Genomic DNA, 20,283 nt, shown 5'->3' with positions numbered 1-20,283 from the left:
AGTCAGTGATGCACAGCGATGCCCGGCCTCCGGGATGTGGGATAGCCGAGGCTGTTGGAATGACAATTGCGACATGGTAGCCGGCCCCTGGGTAGCAGGCGCAACGCTCTGTATGTGATTATGCCTTGTTTACAGTCAAAAAAAAAAAAAAAAAGATAGAAAGATTAGGATTTTCAGAAACCGATGAATGATAATTTAAACTGAGCTGGGGAGAAGTACTGCTGTACTTATGTCCTTCATGCCACAGGGCATGTCAAGATTTGAATGTTACTTCATAAGTCAAGGGGGGCATTTAATATTTATGAACTTTTCCCCAGCATTTCTGCTGGTAACCACACTTGGTATACTTGGGTGGTAAGTAGTGAAAATCTTGCTTTGGGTGGTCATTGTGTAGTTACTATTTTACAGGTATAAAATTTGCTAGTAGCTCATGAAGACTTTCCTTGAGCAGAAGTAGCTCTCACTTCAGAAAAGGTTGGAGACCCCTGTTGTAGAGGATCCTACAACAAGATTGTCTATTGAAATCCACGATCTTGTTAATGAAGCTAGAGAGTCAGGCTGGATCACCTCGCAAGAATCTGAGTTTCTCATTACCAAATTTCCGATTATGCCGTATTTTTACATACTGCCAACAATACATAAAATAACTAGACCACCACCCGGTCGTCCTATCATATCAGGCATTGGTTCACTTCTGGAACCCTTATCCACCTTTGTTGATTTCTTTTTAAGACCCATGGTTAAAGAAATGCCCACCTTCCTTCAAGACACCAAAGATGTCTTACGACTATTACCAGAGATTGCTTTCAACATTGAGACCAACCTTTTGGTCAGTTTCGATGTTGAATCGCTGTACATGTGTATTCCTCAAGAAGAGACTTTGGAAGCCATCAGGGGTCTTCTGGATAATAGAGACCGTGACACCATAATACCGACACACTTTATCATGGAATGTGCCAGACTGGCGATGACGGAGAATTTCTTCAAATTTGAAGAAACCATCTTTCTCCAGGTCTCCGGTACATCAATGGGCAGCATTTTTGCTCCCAGTCTGGCCAATCTCTATGTTCACTGTTTTGAACAGGACATTGTGCTCACTGACCAGAATCCTTTTCGAGGGCAGATTGCCTGCTGGAAGAGATACATAGACGATATCTTGGTGGTCTGGCATGGCACTGTGGCCACGCTCCTGGAGTTTCACTCTTGGTTAAATTCTCAAAACAACTTTTTGAAATTTACCGTCGCGCATGATAAGGCTAGACTCCCATTCCTAGATTTCATGATTTACCCTACATCAGGTACTTTGGGCAGTGAATTGTACAAAAAACCTCAGACTAAGAATTCTCTTCTGAGCTTTCACAGTCATCACCCCAAATCTCTCCGACAAAATCTGCCTGTGGGACAGTTCCTGCGTATTCGCAGGAACTGCTCTACTAAAGACAGCTTCCTATCTCACGCTGATGCACTTTCCAAACAATTGAAAGCCAGACAATACCCGACTCATTTGGTCAAACAAGCTTACAAACGGGCGACCAACAATAACAGAGACGCCCTTCTCGAACCTCCGGTTCCGAAGGTACCACTGACAAGAATGACCTTAGTCACTACCTTCAGTACACTATCCAATAGTGTACAGAAGTCAGTACGCAAACATTGGCACATTCTCAATGTTGGAAATGACAAAATTCCACTTCCCTTGTTTTCCTTCAAGCGAGGAACCAGTTTGCGTGACAACCTCATCCATACAAGACCTAAAGTCAAACAGGGCATGAAAGCATTAACACTATGGGATTTACCACCCATACAGGGCCACTATCCGTGTGGCTCTTGTTCGGCATGCCCACAGACTCAGCAAACCAAATCGGTTGATTTGGGGTTAGACAAACCATGGATTTTACGAAAACACACGAACTGCAACTCAGAGAAAGTGATTTACCAAATAACATGCCTTTGTTCACTTCGATACGTAGGGATGACAACACGCAAGATCAAAATCCGTATCGGTGAACACAAGAGTACTATAAGGCGTAACAAACAAGCCACCAGACTAACTAGTCATTTTCTTGCTCTGAACCTCAAACCTGAGGAACTGAGATGGCTCATCCTGGAACAACCATTCATTCCATCGCACATTACTGACATAAAAAAAATTCTCTTCCTCAGAGAACAGAAATGGGTTTTCAAACTTAAGAGCGATGTCCAGGGACTAAATGATCAGATACCATGGACATCGCTGTGATAAGCTGTTAGGAGGTTGCATAACATCTATGAGCGGATGGCAAGTCACAGTTTGTACTACACTTTTTCTGTATACAGAATGACATACTAGTTCCTAATACCATTTTCATTTGCTCTTTAATTGCAACCCTCATATTCCATCATACGCAATCATAATGGTTTTGATACCATGAGTAAAGCTCATGTATTCAAAATATTCTTCTATTGGTCGCTAATTGATTTAGGGATCCAAATTGAATGAGTACATGTCCTTTACTGTAACTATGCCATGGACCACTTGGCCAATCCTCGATGTTTCGTATGGTGTCTGATAATCCAATTGGTTACCTGTACCTTTTGCATGAAAAGACTACATTTCACATGTGAACTCAGGCTGCACGTAACAACGTTTTTATGTCATCACCATGCGCTTTCCTCCTACGTCGACCACGCACCTAATACCACGGGTTCCCGTTTTATAAATGGCGAACACCACCACAGTCGAGTACCTCCCCTTCTGGCTCAGCAGCCGTACGAGGTACCGACGGATAGGTAAGATCTTTTGTGCCCAATAATGTTTCGACCTCGTAAACAACGGACATCTGTCTCAAATGAGGCGCGTTTTGGCTCCGTTAGCGGGTTCTGCTATCTGCTACTTTATCTCGATCGAGAGCAGATAGAATCGTGCACCTAATCATTATGTCGAAATAAGTTTCTTGAGAAAAGGCAGTCTATTTTATTGTCATTAGCATACCTTTATGGCATATTTTTGTTCATTATAGCAGTCACCACGTATGGACTCTAGCACGGAACAACAGCTAGCACAATGTGGTGGTTTTCTCGGCATCGCGAGAACGATAGATGGCACTGTTCACACGAGCCATTACGATACAATGCGATAAGCCTTTACAATCACACATACTTTTAGAGTATAGTCAGATAGTATTTTATGCCCATGTCCTTAAATAGCCATCTTTGGGACGTAGGTTCTGCATAGAACAAGATCATTATACGATTACATAGAGGCATAGTCTTCTCGGTAGTCAGACTCCCGTGGGTTTCCCCCGCTTTGGTTTTAAAGAAATGTGTTTTCATGTACTAAGTATTGTTATACTCATAGCATTAGTGTTCAGATTATACAACACCTTTCATCTATCTCCTAGAGCGGTGCCTCCTTAGCCTGAGCAGTTGCCAGGTGAGGCGAGGCGCATACCCAGAGTTTTTCGGGTAAGTGACAATAACTAGTATTTCAATCATTTGATGTGATGGTTGTACAGTTGTTTGAGTATACTAATAAGTATTTTGCATAATTGGAAGACTTGATTCTTATGCGTTTTGTGACCTAACTGTGTCGCTGCACTCTTGTAGTTTACTTTTCACATTCTTTTTTGTTTCAACCTTTACAGGTAATTTCTCCTATACCTATCACAGGTTCAGGTTGTATGATTTACCTGTTATTCACTTATAATATTGCAGTAGCTTTTCATGGTCCTGACGAAAGCTGGGATATAATTTATCCATAAGCTGAAACATGTAGACCAGTTTTTCAACACAGTTATTTGTTTAAACTGTTATAGCACTGTTTTAATTTGGTATCAAGGTAGCACCCAAATAAATAAAAAAAAAATGGTGCCTTGTTAACCAATTTTAATTATCACACATTTTTTCATCACTTGCACTGCATACATCACCCCGCACCATCTTTAAGTTTGGTTCCTTCTACTCAAGCAACATACTGATAGATGCATCCGGGACACACTTTGAACCTGTATCTACGTTCATCTGGTAGTGGATGGTTCTCTGTGAAGTCCCTGGGTTCCCAAATGATGAAGCGAGCCACTTCTAGTGGGTGATGGGAATCTTCTATGCATACACATATCCTCTATGTATACACATATCCAGTGTGATATGTTTTCTTTGTGTTAATAATTGGACTTGATGTATGACTTGTGGTGTAGCAATTTCAAGGTCACTAGACTATTTTAGACTCACAGTTTGCTTTGTTTTAGTCTCTTCAGTATGCCATAAAACTGATCCATTGTTTAATTTTGGAGGCCCCCCTCTTGCCCTAGTGTATAGCCACCCTTCTTTTCGCTGAGAGTATGGCCACTGAGCCGTTGTAACGACTTGACAAGGCCCAACAAACACATCTGGGAAAGTGAGCAAGGGACCCACGTCTGGGCATACCCTGCCAACTTAGGGCGAACAAAGCAAACACACGGAGATGATGGACAGAGCGCTGAAACTTTTCAGACACTCACCCCAAGTCACAGATCTGGGTTGACTCCATCATCATTCCTTAGCTTACTTTGCCACCCCAGTTCAGACCCAGCCATATGCAAATCAGTCTTGACCCTGTGCCTCATGCGAACGGGCCAGACCGAACTGCCAAGCTAGGTCTTCCCTGGACTGGAAACAAGCATCATTAGACCGGTTTCAAGCCAGATTTGTGACTGGTGTTTTAAATTGTTTAGGCATGTCACCTTTTAACATTCATATTTGTCAGACCCGAAATTAAGGGTTCTAGGACAGACAGGATCTACTGAACCTGCATTGTGGTGGTTGAGGTCGTTTGCCACTGGTGTCATGGTAACTGTCCTACGAATGCTCTGAAAACTAGGTCACGTACAACCCTTTCCGCACTTGATTCTCAGGCTGGCAAAGGCAAGCAGCCCAAGTCTTCTCAGGGAGGTAGTTTGGAGGGGGCATGAGCTCAGAAATTAACAGTCAACCTACTGGCACAATAATTTTAATATCCAATTCAACCTGTCTGTGTTTGTGTAAAACTAAGTACTTTAGTGACAATGAAAAATAAATACTAAAAAATCCAATCATGAATAGAGAGTTGAATCCCAGTGTATGCCCTGCGGATAGCCAAAACCCTCCCTCTCTCCTGTGCGTTGCTCACCTGGGCGAATCTAGGTGCTGTAGACTCAAGTAATTAGTGGAAAAGCATGAATTAAGCACAGGTGCAGGTTATCACTGTCACTTTCCCAGGGGTGCATAGCTCAAAACAGTCACTTAATCCTACCAATGGTCTACTTTGGGCAGCAAAACTCTAGTAGTCGTTCTCGTTGTGCATGAGTGCACCTCAGGTTGTATTTTCTGATCATAGAGGAACTCGCATGATGTCTGCATGCAAGCTCCCACAGGTCGGGTGGCAGGCCAAGTGCACTCTGTGCTTGTGGTAGCCACTTTCTGGGCTAGATATGCTAGACAGAGGTGGCATGGCTCCAGACATTGGGCAGGCTGTTGGCATCGACACAGATACCGCATCCTGGGCCAATCTGGTCATGGCGTCGAGGGGCAGTTGTGACCAGGTCATGATGACTAACAGCATCGCAGCCACACAATCTCATGGCCTCAGTGTAAAGCTGATAGTCACGCTGGGCTGGGTACAGTCTTTGGGGTAGTTCCTCATTAGAATCTGCACATATAGACTGGGTGCTCCTTCATGCTTCTGCCTTCACTCCATGGCAGCCTCTGCTTTCTCTAGGTACTTTGTGAACCCACTGGGCTTCTCCTTGACAATCTCTCCTCCTGCCAGGGCAGACACACCCCAGCCTTCTGTCAAAAAGCAGAGCACCTTCTAGGCACCAGGCAGATCCTAAGCTCCTCCAGCAAAGGTGCACATTTCAGGCGAGGTCCCCGTGCCTCTGTGAGACTGTCAGGCAGAGACCAGCTCTGGTTACACAGCTGGTAGCTGGGTCCTGTTTGGAGCGCTCTATTCCTTTGAAGGGGAAGGAAGCGGGATGGTTTGCATTCCACTTGTATGCATGCTTTCCAGACGGGGGATGTGGGTCTACGGTCTTAACATTCAGAACCTGTTTGTTGGATACATTCTATATTCAAGTATCCTTCTCAGGCTGCTCTCGAGGCGCATACGTTGTGTAGAGTGATGCTTCTCACAGCAGGTAGCACTGGGGCTGTCTCCAGGCAGGAGCACCCACAACATGGACACAATGGAGTGTGAGGTCTCTGTCCCTGGCTGTCACCAACCTTTCCAAAACAATGATCAGGAAAAGCGCAGGCTGACCTAGAAACTTTCCACTCTCAACAACAGGAACTGCAGGCCCACCCTTCACCCCTACCATCAACAAAATGGCACTGCTCAGGCAGAACTAATCAGCTGCCCCTTGCTAACAAAGTCTTCTTGGATTTTTTACAGGTTTTAAGAGTAGCCCTGTCTCCGTTATCCTCCCTTCTGTGACTGGCTGTCTACATTGCATCCTTAGGAATGCAGCCAACACACTGCCACTGACTGGGGAAGCTGTCCTTATTCTCCTTCTCATGCCATGCTAAAACAGGGACATCCAAAATGGATCCCACAGGCTTCATTATTCTGACTCATACACTCAGTCCTACTGCCATGAATTTATCACAGATTCATTGTACAAGCACAGGGATTTAGGGTGCACATAATTCATATTCAACTGGCACATTTAAAAGGGTCTGGTCATAGATATAATTCACGAGACATGGCCCTTCCCACCACTGCCTTATATAATACACCCAGGATAGAGACAATAGTCCTCCGTCAACTCTGCAGAAGCGCTTGGTGTGCTCGTCACATTGTAAGGCTCATGCTAGATCAGCGGGTCAGTTATAACGTGGTACTAGGCCCCCCTCAATGAACCCCACGCTTGAGGGAAGCTCCTGTGAGTACTTTGCAACAGAACTGTACTTTACACATCCAGTGCCTATGAGTATAAGCCTCTTTGAAGACCATGCCTCACCTTTGTCCGTACTATTCTAGTCAGCTTCCTTCTTAGCAGAGGGTGAGCTGCTGCCAGGCGTCTTAAGCTAAGAATGTAGTGTCCTTTTCATAATGCACAAAATATTGCTTTGCATCAGTAATCCATAAATGAACAGGTCCAAGAAGCCCTTCCACAATAGAACTTCTTTTAAAATGTATTTGGTCACAAAACCCTAGACTTACTGCACCATAGATCAGTGTCCAATGAGCAAATGTCAAACTTTTCACAAAAACAGTTAGCAGAGCTGGCCTGGTCCTCCTGACTCTTGCTCATCCGCTTTCATCAACACTCACCAAAAGTTAAACAGGGCGAATCAATCAATCAATCAATCATGAAATTTGTAAAGCACACTACTTACCCGTGAGGGTCTCAAGGTGCTAGGGAGGGGGGTGCTGCTACTGCCCGAAGAGCCAGGTCTTGAGTAGTCTCCTGAAGGTAAGTAGGTCTTGGGTCTGCCATAGGAGGATGGGGAGGGTGTTCCAGGTCTTGGTGGGGAGGTAGGAGAATGATCTGCCACCAGTGGTCGCTCGTCGGATGCGGGGGACGATAGCGAGTGCGCGGTCGGCGGAGCGGAGCTGGCAGTTCGGGGTGTAGAAGGTGAGTCGTCTGTTGAGGTATGCTGGTCCGGTGTCGTGGAGTGCCTTGTGTGCGTGGGTGAGGAGTTTGAAGGTGATCCTCTTGTTGACGGGCAGCCAGTGCAGGTCTCTCAGGTGGGGTGTGATGTGGCTGTGTTGAAGAATGTCGAGGATCAGACGGGCAGAGGCGTTGCAGTCGTTTCAGCAATTTGGCCGGGGCTCCCGCATAGAGGGCATTTCCGTAGTCCAGCCTGCTGCTGACGAGGGCCTGGGTGACCGTTCTTCTTGTGTCGGTTGGGATCCACCTGTAGATCTTCCGGAGCATGCGGAGGGTTTTGAAGCAGGAGGATGAGACGGCGTTGACTTGCTTGGTCATGGAGAGCGTTGAGACGAGGATGAACCCCAGGTTGCGTGCGTGATCGGTGGGTGTTGGTGCTGCTCCCAGGGCGGTCGGCCACCAGGAGTCGTCCTATGCTGAGGGTTGGGGCAGAGGATGAGAACCTCCGTCTTGTCCGAGTTCAGCTTCAGACGGCTGTTCTTTATCCATTCGGCGACAGCTTTCATTCCTTCGTGGAGGTTGGTTTTGGTGGTGAGGGGGTCCTTGGTGAGGTAGAGGATCAGCTGTGTGTCATCAGCATAGGAGACGATGTTGAGGTCATGCAGTCTGGCGACGTGGGCGAGCGGGGCCATGTAGATGTTGAACAATGTCGGGCTGAGGGATGATCCTTGGGGTACGCCGCAGATGATCTTGGAGGCCTCGGACCGGAAAGGGGTGAGGCGGATGCTCTGGGTTCTACCGGAGAGGAAGGAGGTGGTCCATTCCAGAGCCTTGTCTCGGATCCCTGCGTTGTGAAGGCGTTTGCGTAGGGTGCGGTGGCAGACAGTGTCGAAGGCAGCTGATAGGTCCAGGAGGATGAGGGCCGCGGTTTCGCCTTTGTTCAGCAGGGCCCTGATGTCGTCGGTGGTGGCGATGAGGGTGGTTTCGGTGCTGTGGTTGCTGCGGAAACCAGACTGGGACGGGTCTAGGATGTTGTTCTGCTCGAGGTAGCGGGTCAGCTGTTTGTTGACTGCTTTCTCAATGACCTTTGCCAGGAAAGAGAGCAGAGAAATAGGCGGGAAGTTCTTGAGGTCTTTCGGGTCTGCCTTGGGTTTCTTGAGCAGGGCGCTGATCTCGGCGTGCTTCCAGCTCTCCGGGAAGATCGCGGTCTCCACAAGATGTTGATGGCCATGCGGAGATGGGGTGCAATGGTGGCGCTGGCTTTGTTGAAGATGTGGTATTGGCACAGGTCTGACGGGGAGCCGGAGTGTATGGAGTTCATGATCTTGATGGTGTAGTCGTCGTTGATGTGGGTCCAGGTGAGCAGGGGGTGATGGCCGTGGGGTCTGAGGTGTCGTTGGTTGTTGGGGTGGTCAGGTTGTAGAAGCTGTCGTGGATGTCGGCGATCTTTCGGTGGAAGAAGGTGGCAAGGGAGTTGCACAGGTCTTGCGATGGTGGGATGTCATTTGTGTTGGAGCTGGGGTTGGAGAGTTTCTTCACAATGTTGAAGAGCTCTTTGCTGTTGTGTGCGTTGTTGTCGAGGCGCTCCTTTTGGCGATTCCGATGAGGTGATGGTGTTGGTGCATGGCGGTCTTGTGGGCTGCGTGGTTCTCCGGTGTCTGTTCGCGGTGCCATTTCTTCTCTAGTTTCCGGGAGGTATGTTTGGAGGCCTGGCGTTCTGCGGAGAACCAGCTGGCATTCTTGGTGGTGTGTCTGTTGGATGGTTTCTTGAGCAGAGCGAGAGTGTTGGCGCAGTCGTCGACCCAACGCCTGAGGTTGCTGGCGGCAGTGCCGGTGGGGTCGGCGGGTGGGCGGCGGGCGAGGGCAGTGTTTAGCTGGTCTTCGGTGATTTTGCTCCAGCTGCGGCGGGGGGCCTGTTGGGTGCGGTGGTGCGTGGTGGGTTTCTGGAAGGTGAAGTGGATGCAGCGATGGTCGGTCCAGTGGAGTTCGATGGTGTGGCTAAAGGAGATGTGGGGGCTTGCGGAGAAGATGGTGTCAAGCGTGTGTCCGGCGGACTGGGTGGGCGCAGTGAAGAGCTGTCTTAGTCTGAGGTTGGTGAGGTTGTCGGTCAGGGTGGTGAAGTTAGTGTTGTTGTTGTTCTCGAGGTGGAAGTTCATGTCTCTGAGGTAGGATGTAGTCCGTGGAGGCGAGGGCGTGCGTGCTGACGAAGTCGGCGATGGAGTCGCTGAACTGAGGCCGGGGTCCTGGGGGTCTGTAGATCAGAGTTCCTCTGAGGGTGGTGTTGGGATCAGTGTGGATCTGGAAGTACAGGTGTTCGGCGGTGCTGAGAGTGTCGTCGGAGTTGGTCGAGACCATGAGGGTGGTCTTGTGGATGATGGCGAGTCCACCTCCTACTCCGTTGGTGCGGTCTCTGCGGGTGATCTTGTAGCCGTCTATGGCTATGGCGATGTCAGGTGCCGAGGAGTCGTTCAACCAGGTCTCTGTCAGGAAGGCTACGTCCGGGGAGGATGTGTCGAGCAGGTCCCAGAGTTCGACGGCGTGTTTGCGTGCGGAGCGGGTGTTCAGTAGTATGCTTCTGAGGTCGTTGCGTTCTTTTACGGTGGGTGGCTTTGCGGGTCAGATGCTGGTGAAGCTGCAGTTACGGCAGGAGAAGGGTCCTTGGGTGCTCTTCGGGACGGCCAGGAAGCAGGTGTGTGATCGTCTGGTTTTGAGTGCGTGGAGGGTGCTGGCATCGTAGCGGTGTCGGGTGTCGTGGCGTTAAAGGGGGCCAAGGGTTCTGGCGCTGGGCACAGTGCAGGCGCGGACGGGCGCAGGCGGGCTTGCCTTAGGTGCACCATAGACACGCCAGCGGCGCGCCCGCTGGGCGCATCTGCTGCGAAGCTGCGCAGCGGCAGCCATAAGAAGGGGGGGATGGGAGGGAGGGAGGAGTAGCTGGAAGGAGGGAGTGGACGAATGGGCGAACGGGGGGGCGGGGACGCAGCTTGAGCAAAAACGAAGTCCGGAACGGCGAAGGAACAGAGAAAAGGGCACAGAAATACAATAGGGGAAAGGAGGAATGAACAGAACAGTTAACAATTAAGCAGCAGCAATACCAGTACAAAACAAACCGACGAATGGACGAGGGGGGGCGGGGCCGCAGAGGATGCAGCGTCGGGGAAACGGGGTCAGGAACAGAAGGCAGAGACAAGGGCACAGGGCACAGAATACAAGGGGAAAGGAGGAATGAAACAAAACAGTAAAAACGATTAAGCAGAGCAATTCACATACAATAACAGTCTTGCGGCCTACCACTGGCCACCAGGGATGAGGCACAGGTGATTGCCTGCGGGTGGAGGAGGGCGTTGAACTCGCGGTAGTGGCAGCAGTAGCGAGCTGGAGCAGGGGCACAACAGGTGGTGTTGTTGCGGCATGGGGAGCGACCTGCTTGGAACAGGGTCAAGGGTTGCTCTCCTCACCGCGCAGCAGTCGCCATAAGAAGGGGGGGTGGGAGGGAGGAGCAGCTGGGAGGAGGGAGTGGATGAATGGGCGAGCCGGGGGGGCGGGGCCGCAGGGGACGTAGCGGCAGAAAAAACGGGGTCAGGAACGGCAAAGGAACAGAGAAAGGGCACAGGGCACAGAAATACAATAGGGGAAGAAGGAATGAACAGGACAGTTAACAATTAAGCAGCAGCAATACCAGTACAAAACAAACCTACGAATGGACGAGCGGGGGGGCGGGGCCGCAGGGGATGCAGCGACGGGGAAACGGGGTCAGGAACAGAAGGCAGAGACCAGGGCACAGAATACAAGGGAAAAGGAGGCATGAAACAAAACAGTCAAAACGATTAAGCAGAGCAATGCAGATACAAAAACAGACCTACGGCTTACCACTGGCCACCAGGGATGAGGCGCAGGTGACAGCCTGCGGGTGGAGGAGGACCTCGAACTTGCGGTAGTGGCAGCAGCAGCGAGCTGGAGCAGGGGTTCAACGGGTGGTGCTGTTGCGGCGTGGGGAGCGACCTGCCTGGAACAGGGCCAAGCAAAATCTATCCGAATTTTACATTTCCTCCCATCTTCTATCTAGATTTGAATCATTGGGTATCAATAAATCAAAAAGTATTTTATTCGCATACCAAAGTACGTATAGAAGTGTTAAAAAATACATAACAAGTCGACAAATACATCAAGTACAAATCATCAAGTATAATACATAAAAGTATATCAAACAAACACAAGGTATATTAAAAACAAGACAAAAGTACAGACATCCAAAAGAGCTCAATAGAGCATACTTTTCTTCGAAAACACAGCAGATTTCAGGAAGGAAAAAATGGAACAGGGTTTGCTCAGAAGAGCCATTGCATGGACAAACACCCAGGGTGGATTCATGGCTAAAACCCAGGGGAAAACTGAGCACGTGATGAACCGTTCCTGCTCTAAAACAAAATAGTAATGACCTTTCCCGCCTTCCCATTGCCCAGCATATATAAGGCTCCATGCCTTCCGTATCTTTCAAAGTAGAATAATACCACACTCTAATTTTACAAAGTTCAATGTGCTCTCTTAAAACTCGTCTTTTCTTCATAAAAAGAGATTTAACTATTTTTTTTATCCCCTTTCTGAATGAGAGATGGTGAGTGGAATAGGTGTGGGCGACCAAGATCTTTTAGGGATGAATCGACATAGGCGATTCACGGAATATCTGTTCCCTTTTCTTGCAATAGGCAATCCTTAAAAATGACCCTATTTAGGATTGCCTCCGGGTTGGACCAAACCATAAACCATAATAGAATGGGAGGCAACTTCATGGCGTCTCCCATTTATGCCAAACCCAGCTCACTGTGGGAAATAAAGGGCAAACTGGTAGGCGGTAAATGCAAAAGATGCCTACATAGCCGATTTTCCTCGACCAGATCAAGCAACAACTTCCACAACTTTCCCTGGTTCACACAGGCAAGAACGAGTGCCTGGCAATAGTGTATTTCCCCATGACGAGGTACAGGTTCAGGCACTGCTCCACCGCGCCTAGCTGTTCCCTGAACCTGTACTAGCCGGGGTGAAGTATATAATGGACCTGAGCTCACTGTTTCATCCTATTAATTATCACTGACTCTAATGATCTTGATCAAGGTGTCAATAAGGGAGAAATATTGAGTGTTTCTTACAATCGAATTATCAATCACTATAAAGAAAGGGCCCTCGAAGGCCTAGTAGAGATATACAGGTATAGAATGGTATCATCTGCTTTACATTAGATGCCAATTATAGCATTAGCCAATCAATCATAAATCTTTATTTGGTTTAAAAAAAACACACAAGAATAAAAAATGTCATTTGAACATATGGCAACAGCAAGTAACAATTACATTCCGAAATTTGAGAATCAAGCCATAATTTAATTTAAACAATCTAAAATCCACCTGTGCGTGATACAGCAACAAGTGTCAACAATTTAGCAACACGGTGAGGATTAGATCATCAAGTGATTGGTGCATAGAGCTAGGGAAGGTCTTATCATTATCATCAGTCTGAAGAAAGAAGGAATTTTGTGTTTTAGTCCTATAACATTTGGTCTATTCAACTAACTCACACCCACAGACAATACATGCTACGTAAAACAATGAAATAAAACATAAAATACAAAATTGAGCATTGCCCAATTTAAGGGGCAGAGTCTAGCTACGATGTAATATCTAGCTCTTCAGAAGTGTGAAGGCCAAACTATACCCCTGCACTAAACTGCTAGAATTGTTTATACTTTGTGTTGGGCCTGCAGAAAATAGAGGCATGTATTCTCAAGATCCAGAGCATTTGAACAAGTAGAGTAAATATCTTTAGATGCGTTTTTTCTTGTGCCTTTCTATATTAATTATTTTGTAGGCACGGAGAGACTAACTCTCTTGCTGGTAACAATGTTTGTGTTTACTCTGATTTGCTTTGTTCCATTTCTTTGTTATTTTACATTGTTTTCCCACTGTTTTGGCAACAGTTTAAACCATGATTCTGTTTTGGTTCTAGTCCACTGGTTGGAACACCACACCATCACTGTTAGGAGAGTGAGGTACTGGGGTAGAAGAAACATTCTGCATTTAATCAGTGTCTTATGCTCTTGTTTGACTGCAGAGAGGTAACCGATTCTTTTCCACAACATCAAATCACTTGAGTATATTTATACTAAACCGGGGAGGAGTAATTCATAACGAATAGAAACTCAGCACCCATAGGGTATGTGGGTACAAACACTGAGGAGAACCCTCTTTAGTGAGTGAAATGATGGGCTTTTGTCTTTATCCAACAGGTAATGAGATCACTAGTCCTGATGACGTATTTCACATAAAAAGAGATCTAAATCGACATCGAAAGAATCCTCGGGACACGGACAGATGGCCACAGAGTGACTGCCCCAGTGCAGGTGATGCTTAACGTATGCCCTTTCCCTCCTGATCCAAAATACATTACAAATCCCCCTCTCTGTCAATCCCTGAAACTACAATATGGTCAGAGGAGTTGTGCACATTGACAATACTGTTTAACTAGCACAAACCTCAAACATCCCTATGGAAATCATTGGTCATTAATTTGCTATGAAACAGTTCTACTGTAGAAGCCTTATTTCAAGAAGGTTCAATCCATATGCCCCAGTTCAAGGGTTGGCTCTGGCGCTGATATGACTTGATTCAGACTCAGAAATGTGTTTTACATCACTGTTGGTGACCACATGTGGCTCTGTTTAGAGATTGAAAAGATTGTTTATCTGTATCTGACCACGTCTGCATTATTGCCTCAAATACCAATGATTGCAGTAAAATTGAAACTTTATTTTAATTTTATGTTGATCCTATAAACAACAGAATAAACAGGTCTGTAAAGAGAAGAAAAGATATACCTAAATCTTTACTTTTTGTAAAATCATATATACTGTTCTGTGTATGGTTGGCCATCTCGCGACACAAGATTATCTTTCTTTGGACAACTTCTGCACTGTGACCTAAAGAGTCTCCCACCCCCTCTCTGAATGTACTAAGAGGCCATTCTCTAAGCTTCACAGACATCCTACCTCAGTAATATTTGTGAAGGAGGAGTCCCTTTGTGAATGGCTATAAATGCAGAGATGGAGGTCTGCAAAGGACAGCAGACCTTCATATGTGCATTTTCAAAGTACTGTTATTGAAACCCCACGAATGGTCCGGCTGAAGTCCAGCCTTTGTGTTAGAGTATGCTGGGAGTATCCAAAGATTGAGCTCATTGGCTCTGGGTGAAGGGAGGCAGGACCTGGCCAACAGCCAGGTCCTGTACCCACAGTAAGCTTTGCTCATTCGATGGCTGTGCACTTCTGGTTGGCTATGAGAATAATGCCTGCACCCAGAGCATAATACACAAAGTCAAAGCCAGTCCTTACACTCTAGGGGCTGTGAGATACAAGCAGGCATAGAAGGATGATGGCAGGTAGTGTGCCAGCAGCTGCCTCTCCTCTCACTCCCTCAGGTCTGCGCAGAAGACACTGTAAAGCAGCTCTGCGGTGGGTGACTCTCCTCTGGGTCCCTTTGGCCTTTGCAGACCTGGGTAAGAGTGTGAAGATGGTGTTTCAGCATCCAACTCTAGTGCCTACTTCCAGTAAGCATGTCCAGTGATGAAGAGGAAGGTAGGCAAGGCCTAGGCAGCAACAAAAGCCGCTTTACTGTGGTTACGGAGACTCTAGGTAGGTGGTGGAGAGCACTTTTGGTCCTCGAAAAGTCACAGCAGTTGACAACCAAGTAGTTTGTCAACGAATGTGGTGCCACAGCATGTGGAAAGAGCTGCTATAATTGTTTATTTTGGATAATGTCTACCCAATATCAAACTAACAGTTGCTAAGTTGTTGTAAATTATTTTCTTTTGTCAATATTGCTGTTGCTTGAGGAAAGAAGAAGAGCCAGTGTTGGCTTCCATTTCAAATCTTGAAGCAGACGTCCGGGCAAGCCGCGCCGACCCGAAGTCAGGTGAGTTACATCCGTTCGTACATTGACAGCTTGATGACCCGGGTTGGTTTCTGATCTCTTTTCAGCCTGTTGCAAAGGTTCCTGGGCTCCTCGTTTCCTTTGGGTTATTGCAAAGGTTCCTAAGCTCGTCGTTTCCTTTCGGTTATTGCAAAGGTTCCTGGGCTCGTCGTTTCCTTTGGGTTATTGCAAAGGTTCCTGGGCTCCTCGTTTCCTTTGGGTTATTGCAAAGGTTCCTGGGCTCGTCGTTTCCTTTCGGTTATTGCAAAGGTTCCTGGGCTCGTCGTTTCCTTTGGGTTATTGCAAAGGTTCCTGGGCTCGTCGTTTCCTTTGGGTTATTGCAAAGGTTCCTGGGCTCGTCGTTTCCTTTGGGTTATTGCAAAGGTTCCTGGGCTCGTCGTTTCCTTTGGGTTATTCCAAAGGTTCCTGGGCTCGTCATTTCCTTTGGGTTATTGCAAAGGTTCCTGGGCTCGTCGTTTCCTTTGGGTTATTGCAAAGGTTCCTGGGCTCGTCGTTTCCTTTGGGTTATTGCAAAGGTTCCTGGGCTCGTCGTTTCCTTTGGGTTATTGCAAAGGTTCCTGGGCTCGTCGTTTCCTTTGGGTTATTGCAAAGGTTCCTGGGCTCGTCGTTTCCTTTGGGTTATTGCAAAGGTTCCTGGGCTCGTCGTTTCCTTTGGGTTATTGCAAAGGTTCCTGGGCTCGTCGTTTCCTTTGGGTTATTGCAAAGGTTCCTGGGCTCGTCGTTTCCTTTGGGTTATTGCAAAGGTTCCTGGGCTCGTCGTTTCCTTTGGGTTATTGCAAAGGTTCCTGGGCTCGTCGTTTCCTTTGGGTTGTGCAGTGAATTGATTGTTGTCTTCAGTGCTGCAATAAATGACCTTTTCTGAGGTTGTTTCACTGCTGTACTTTGATGATCATCGGCCTGTTTACTTTGCCATACCCAGGTGCATACAGCACGCTCTTGCTTGCCTCACTTGACAGTTTAATGTGTTTCCTAGTAAAGAGAAGCAATTTAACAAGCTCCTGATAAGATCAATTGATACTCTGTTTACCACTGGTGAGGTATTGTTTCCATCGTCACCAGCTCCAGAAAGGTTTGATTAATGCACTATTGCAGGTTATTGCAAGAGCAGCTTCCAGCATGAAATCCTTTGACAGACGTGTGCATGGTGATCAGATCTCTCACTATCTGATAGGCTTGTGTGAGTGACCAGATCTCACCATGGCTTCTTTGAAGATGCCCTGATATGACTGTATTGAGTGATTGTCATCCGGACACTTTATTCATATTTCACTCTGAGATTGCCCCTCGTGCCTGTATTTTATAATGTCTTCTTTTTTTCATTTATACAACAGAGCAGTCACTGGTTTCCTTCTGCGTTAAAGACGAACTGGAGTCCTATAGTCGTGGCAATATGGGCAACAAAAGAACAGAAGGCTTCAGTATTCCTACGGGTGAGTAATGCACATTTAACTCAGAAGTAGGTTGTGCCAAAATCCTATAAAGTAGCCTGCAAATCGTCGGCGAAATCATAGGGAGATTTGGGCTATCGAGGGATCAATTTGTGGTTTGGTCTGTAGATCATAAGATAGGCCTTCCAAGCTCAACTGTAATAGAGGAAAGAGATGTCTGTTCAAAAGGAATTTCATTCTTTATAAACTATGAAGAAGAATCCGCTTCTATCTACTATTAGGAAAGTAAGAGAAAAGAAAGCCTTTGGAAACTCACATTTGAGTAAATATAACTGGAGCGCACTGACTAGTAAAATTTCTCTCCGGGTATCTCCAGGCTTACCAGCTTCGTTTAGCAGCCATTGTACATGCCTTGTTTTCCATCCGATCGTTTCCATTAATGTTTATATATTGTCCTGCATCCTACAAATGGATTGAACTGTATCATTTTGCTTGTTGCAAAGGGGGTTAGTACCTTTCATCCTCCTCAAGAACTGAAATAAAAATCAGAGTGGGTGGGGGGGATGGGGGGTAGTGTCTGTCCCTGAAGTGTTTTATCTAGAATCTTTGGGAATTCCACATAGTTCTAAATCCGAGGGTACACATGTGATGTGGTCTATGTTGATATTGAAAATATATGTGTTTTTTTTAAAACATATTTTATTAAATTTTCAATTTGCAACCCATCAATTACGGCATGTTGCAGATACACTATATCTTAGTACATTGCAATCATCGCACAGTATATGGGCATTATCATGTACAGTACGTGTATGACATATAAATACAACTATCCCATCCCTCCCTCCCACCCCCAACTTCGTCTGGCACCAACCATTCATAGCGCAGATGACTCTTTTGCGTAAACCCTGGGCTTCCTCCCAGCGGATGGCAGCACTCTCCACTCCACCCCATCTCACTACTTCCCCATTTCAGCCGTGAAGCTGCAGTGCTGTGGCCGTTTTCCACCGCATTGTAACGGAACACTTAGCCAGGAGCAAAGACAAATCTACGAAGCGAAGTTGCACTTTCTGCTACTTGGGGCGTCGTATCAGGCCCAGAAGACACACTGCAGGCATGTCCGGGACAGGGATCCCAACCGCAGCCGTTAGCAGGGATAATACCTCTGACCAATAAGGGGTAATCACTGGGCAACGCCATAGCATATGTAACAAGTCAGCCTCCTCTAATTTGCATCTAGGACAACAGTGTTGTGTGGCCGGAAAGATACATTGCAATCAGTGTGGGGTAAGATACGCTCTGTGTAAAACCATATATTGGATGAATTTGAATTTGGCGTTCCGTGGGATTCTCCTAGGATATGCCAGAGCTCTGTCCCAGTCCCTGTCTGTCAGGTCTGTCCCCAGATCTGCGGACCATTTATTGCGTAGGTCCGTTAGTGGGACTCTAGTGTGGGTGGTAATGCCTTTGTAAAGCCACTTGGTAAGGTGGCGTCCGTTACCCATCAGGCAGGTCATGAAGATCTGAAAATATACGTTCATGTTTAAAAATCCTCTGAATTATTTGGCCCACCCACTGGAACCCATAAAAATAGTGTGAATGGAGGTTTCCTTACTGAGCATGATCAGGTGAGGCAATAGGTTTACAAAAGGGGGCAAGGACAGAGCTGAGTCGTTATATGATATATTGATTGTATTCTAATTGATTAAAGGAATCTGTAGTCTTGAATTGGTGCCTCACGTTTCTTTATTTTGTTTGTTGTCTTCATTATTTTTGAGACTCTCATAGTGAGGATTGCGAGATCCGACAGAACAGCCAACATGTGTTTCACCCCCTTGTTAGCGTGCAGGCCTTGGGCTTTCTCAAGGCAGTAATGAAGGAAACATGTTTGTGTGGGAATGCTTTCTGGCTGCTCCACGGACAGAGTCGGACTTTTCTTATGACTACAAGAGACTTTTAGCTCTGTTGTGCTCACGGCACCCAACACGGCTTCTGATAGATATGTGATCGTCCTGTCAAGCACAGTATTTCTCACGCCATATATTAATTGGTAGAGACGACCCTGTTTCTATACTTACCACCTTCAGAAAGCCCCAGGCCTGCATACCAACAAGAGGGTGAAACATGTGTTGATTGTTCTGTCAGATCTTGCAATCCTCACTACAAGAGTCTCAAAAATACTGAAGACAACAAGCAAAATAAAGAAACCTGAGGCACCAATTCAGGACTACAGATTCCTTTAATCAATTAGAATACAATCAATATATATCAACTCACCTCTGACCTTGTCCCGTTTTCTGAATCACATTTTAATGGGTTAGGGGTTTCCTATTTCTAAAAGACATCTGAACGCTTTTGAATATACCCATTGCTCAAGGACTAGCCGCTCCTGGAACACCTACCCCTCCTCAAATATACGGGGCAATAGATTTACCCTTTTCATGAAAGGCCTTTGTGTTCTCTCAATACAAGGGATTTTGAAGAAACTGAAGCATAACGCAGGACAAGTAACTCAATAAGAAGAATGTCAGAACTAGAAAGATGCTTGCCTCAATGCTTAGGAGAAATCGTTAGAAGTGAGCGAAAATCAAATATTGTTGCCTTTATTAAACAGATGACTCATTTAATAATCCTGACGAGTTATTCAACATTAGAAGAGAGGAGAACCTGCACCTGGACAATCTTCAGAACGTGGAAGGAAGAGAAACAATTGATCACCTCCAACCAGGTGAAGAGTAATGGATGTGATGTCTTGCTTTAATAACTGCTTATAGGTAATAGCGTACAGTTCTGACAAAATCAAAAGTACACAAATGTCAGAATTTCAGAATTAAATGTGTCATTACAGTTGTGGACTATAATTATATATGTAAGTATTTCTAAAGGTTGCCTGTAGAATCTTCAGCCTTGGCACCCACATAGATGCAGTAGAGAGTCTTGCATCTGAACACCTTTCCCATATAAAATAAACAAATGTTGACACTCAGAAACACGTCTCCTCTATGGTGTCGTAGAGGACAAAGACGTGACCTTTCACCGACCAGCTGCTGCTTTAATAAGCGAACATGTCTCATTTTACATATATATGTGTTTATAGTTTATAGACCATTTGTAATACCCTCATTGAAACCCTGAAGTTGAAAAACAGCTGCTCCGGCATGCTTGGTAGGCAAGGGCAAGGGATGGGTAATATAGAGTGAGAGCAAAGTAGCCAACTAAATGAAGAAAAGAGAGTGAATTGACTAGATAGGAATGCCAACATATTGATTTTGTGGGCCCTTCTAGAGACCACAAAGATCTTTTCTGTGTCTGGAAATAATTCACTGCAATGAACCTGAAAATTGAGGTGCAGGAATACCTATCTTGCATTGT

General features: G+C 46.3%; 1 protein-coding gene across 8 annotated transcripts in view; it reads left to right on the top strand.

The window, feature by feature from the left end:
• LOC146813484 (uncharacterized) overlaps positions 1 to 20,283 on the top strand; it is a 70,592-nt gene that overhangs the window by 31,565 nt on the left and 18,744 nt on the right. For 2 of the 8 annotated variants that reach the window (XM_085620264.1, XM_085620262.1), the window contains exons 4-7: positions 13,825 to 13,938; positions 15,434 to 15,505; positions 16,855 to 16,953; positions 19,526 to 19,639. In XM_085620264.1, coding sequence (XP_085476390.1) covers positions 13,825 to 13,938; positions 15,434 to 15,505; positions 16,855 to 16,953; positions 19,526 to 19,639 — 399 coding nt within the window. Of the gene's footprint in view, positions 1 to 13,824; positions 13,939 to 15,430; positions 15,506 to 16,854; positions 16,954 to 19,525; positions 19,640 to 20,283 lie in introns of all 8 variants that reach the window. The other 6 variants (XM_085620263.1, XM_085620261.1, XM_085620268.1 and 3 more) reach the window with 4 other exon arrangements.

The sequence above is a fragment of the Triturus cristatus genome, chromosome 7 (genome assembly GCF_964204655.1).
Source record: "Triturus cristatus chromosome 7, aTriCri1.1, whole genome shotgun sequence".
NCBI classification, from domain to species: Eukaryota; Metazoa; Chordata; class Amphibia; order Caudata; family Salamandridae; genus Triturus; species Triturus cristatus.
Note: the sequence above shows the minus strand (reverse complement) of the source record. Positions and strands in the feature narration are given on the sequence as shown.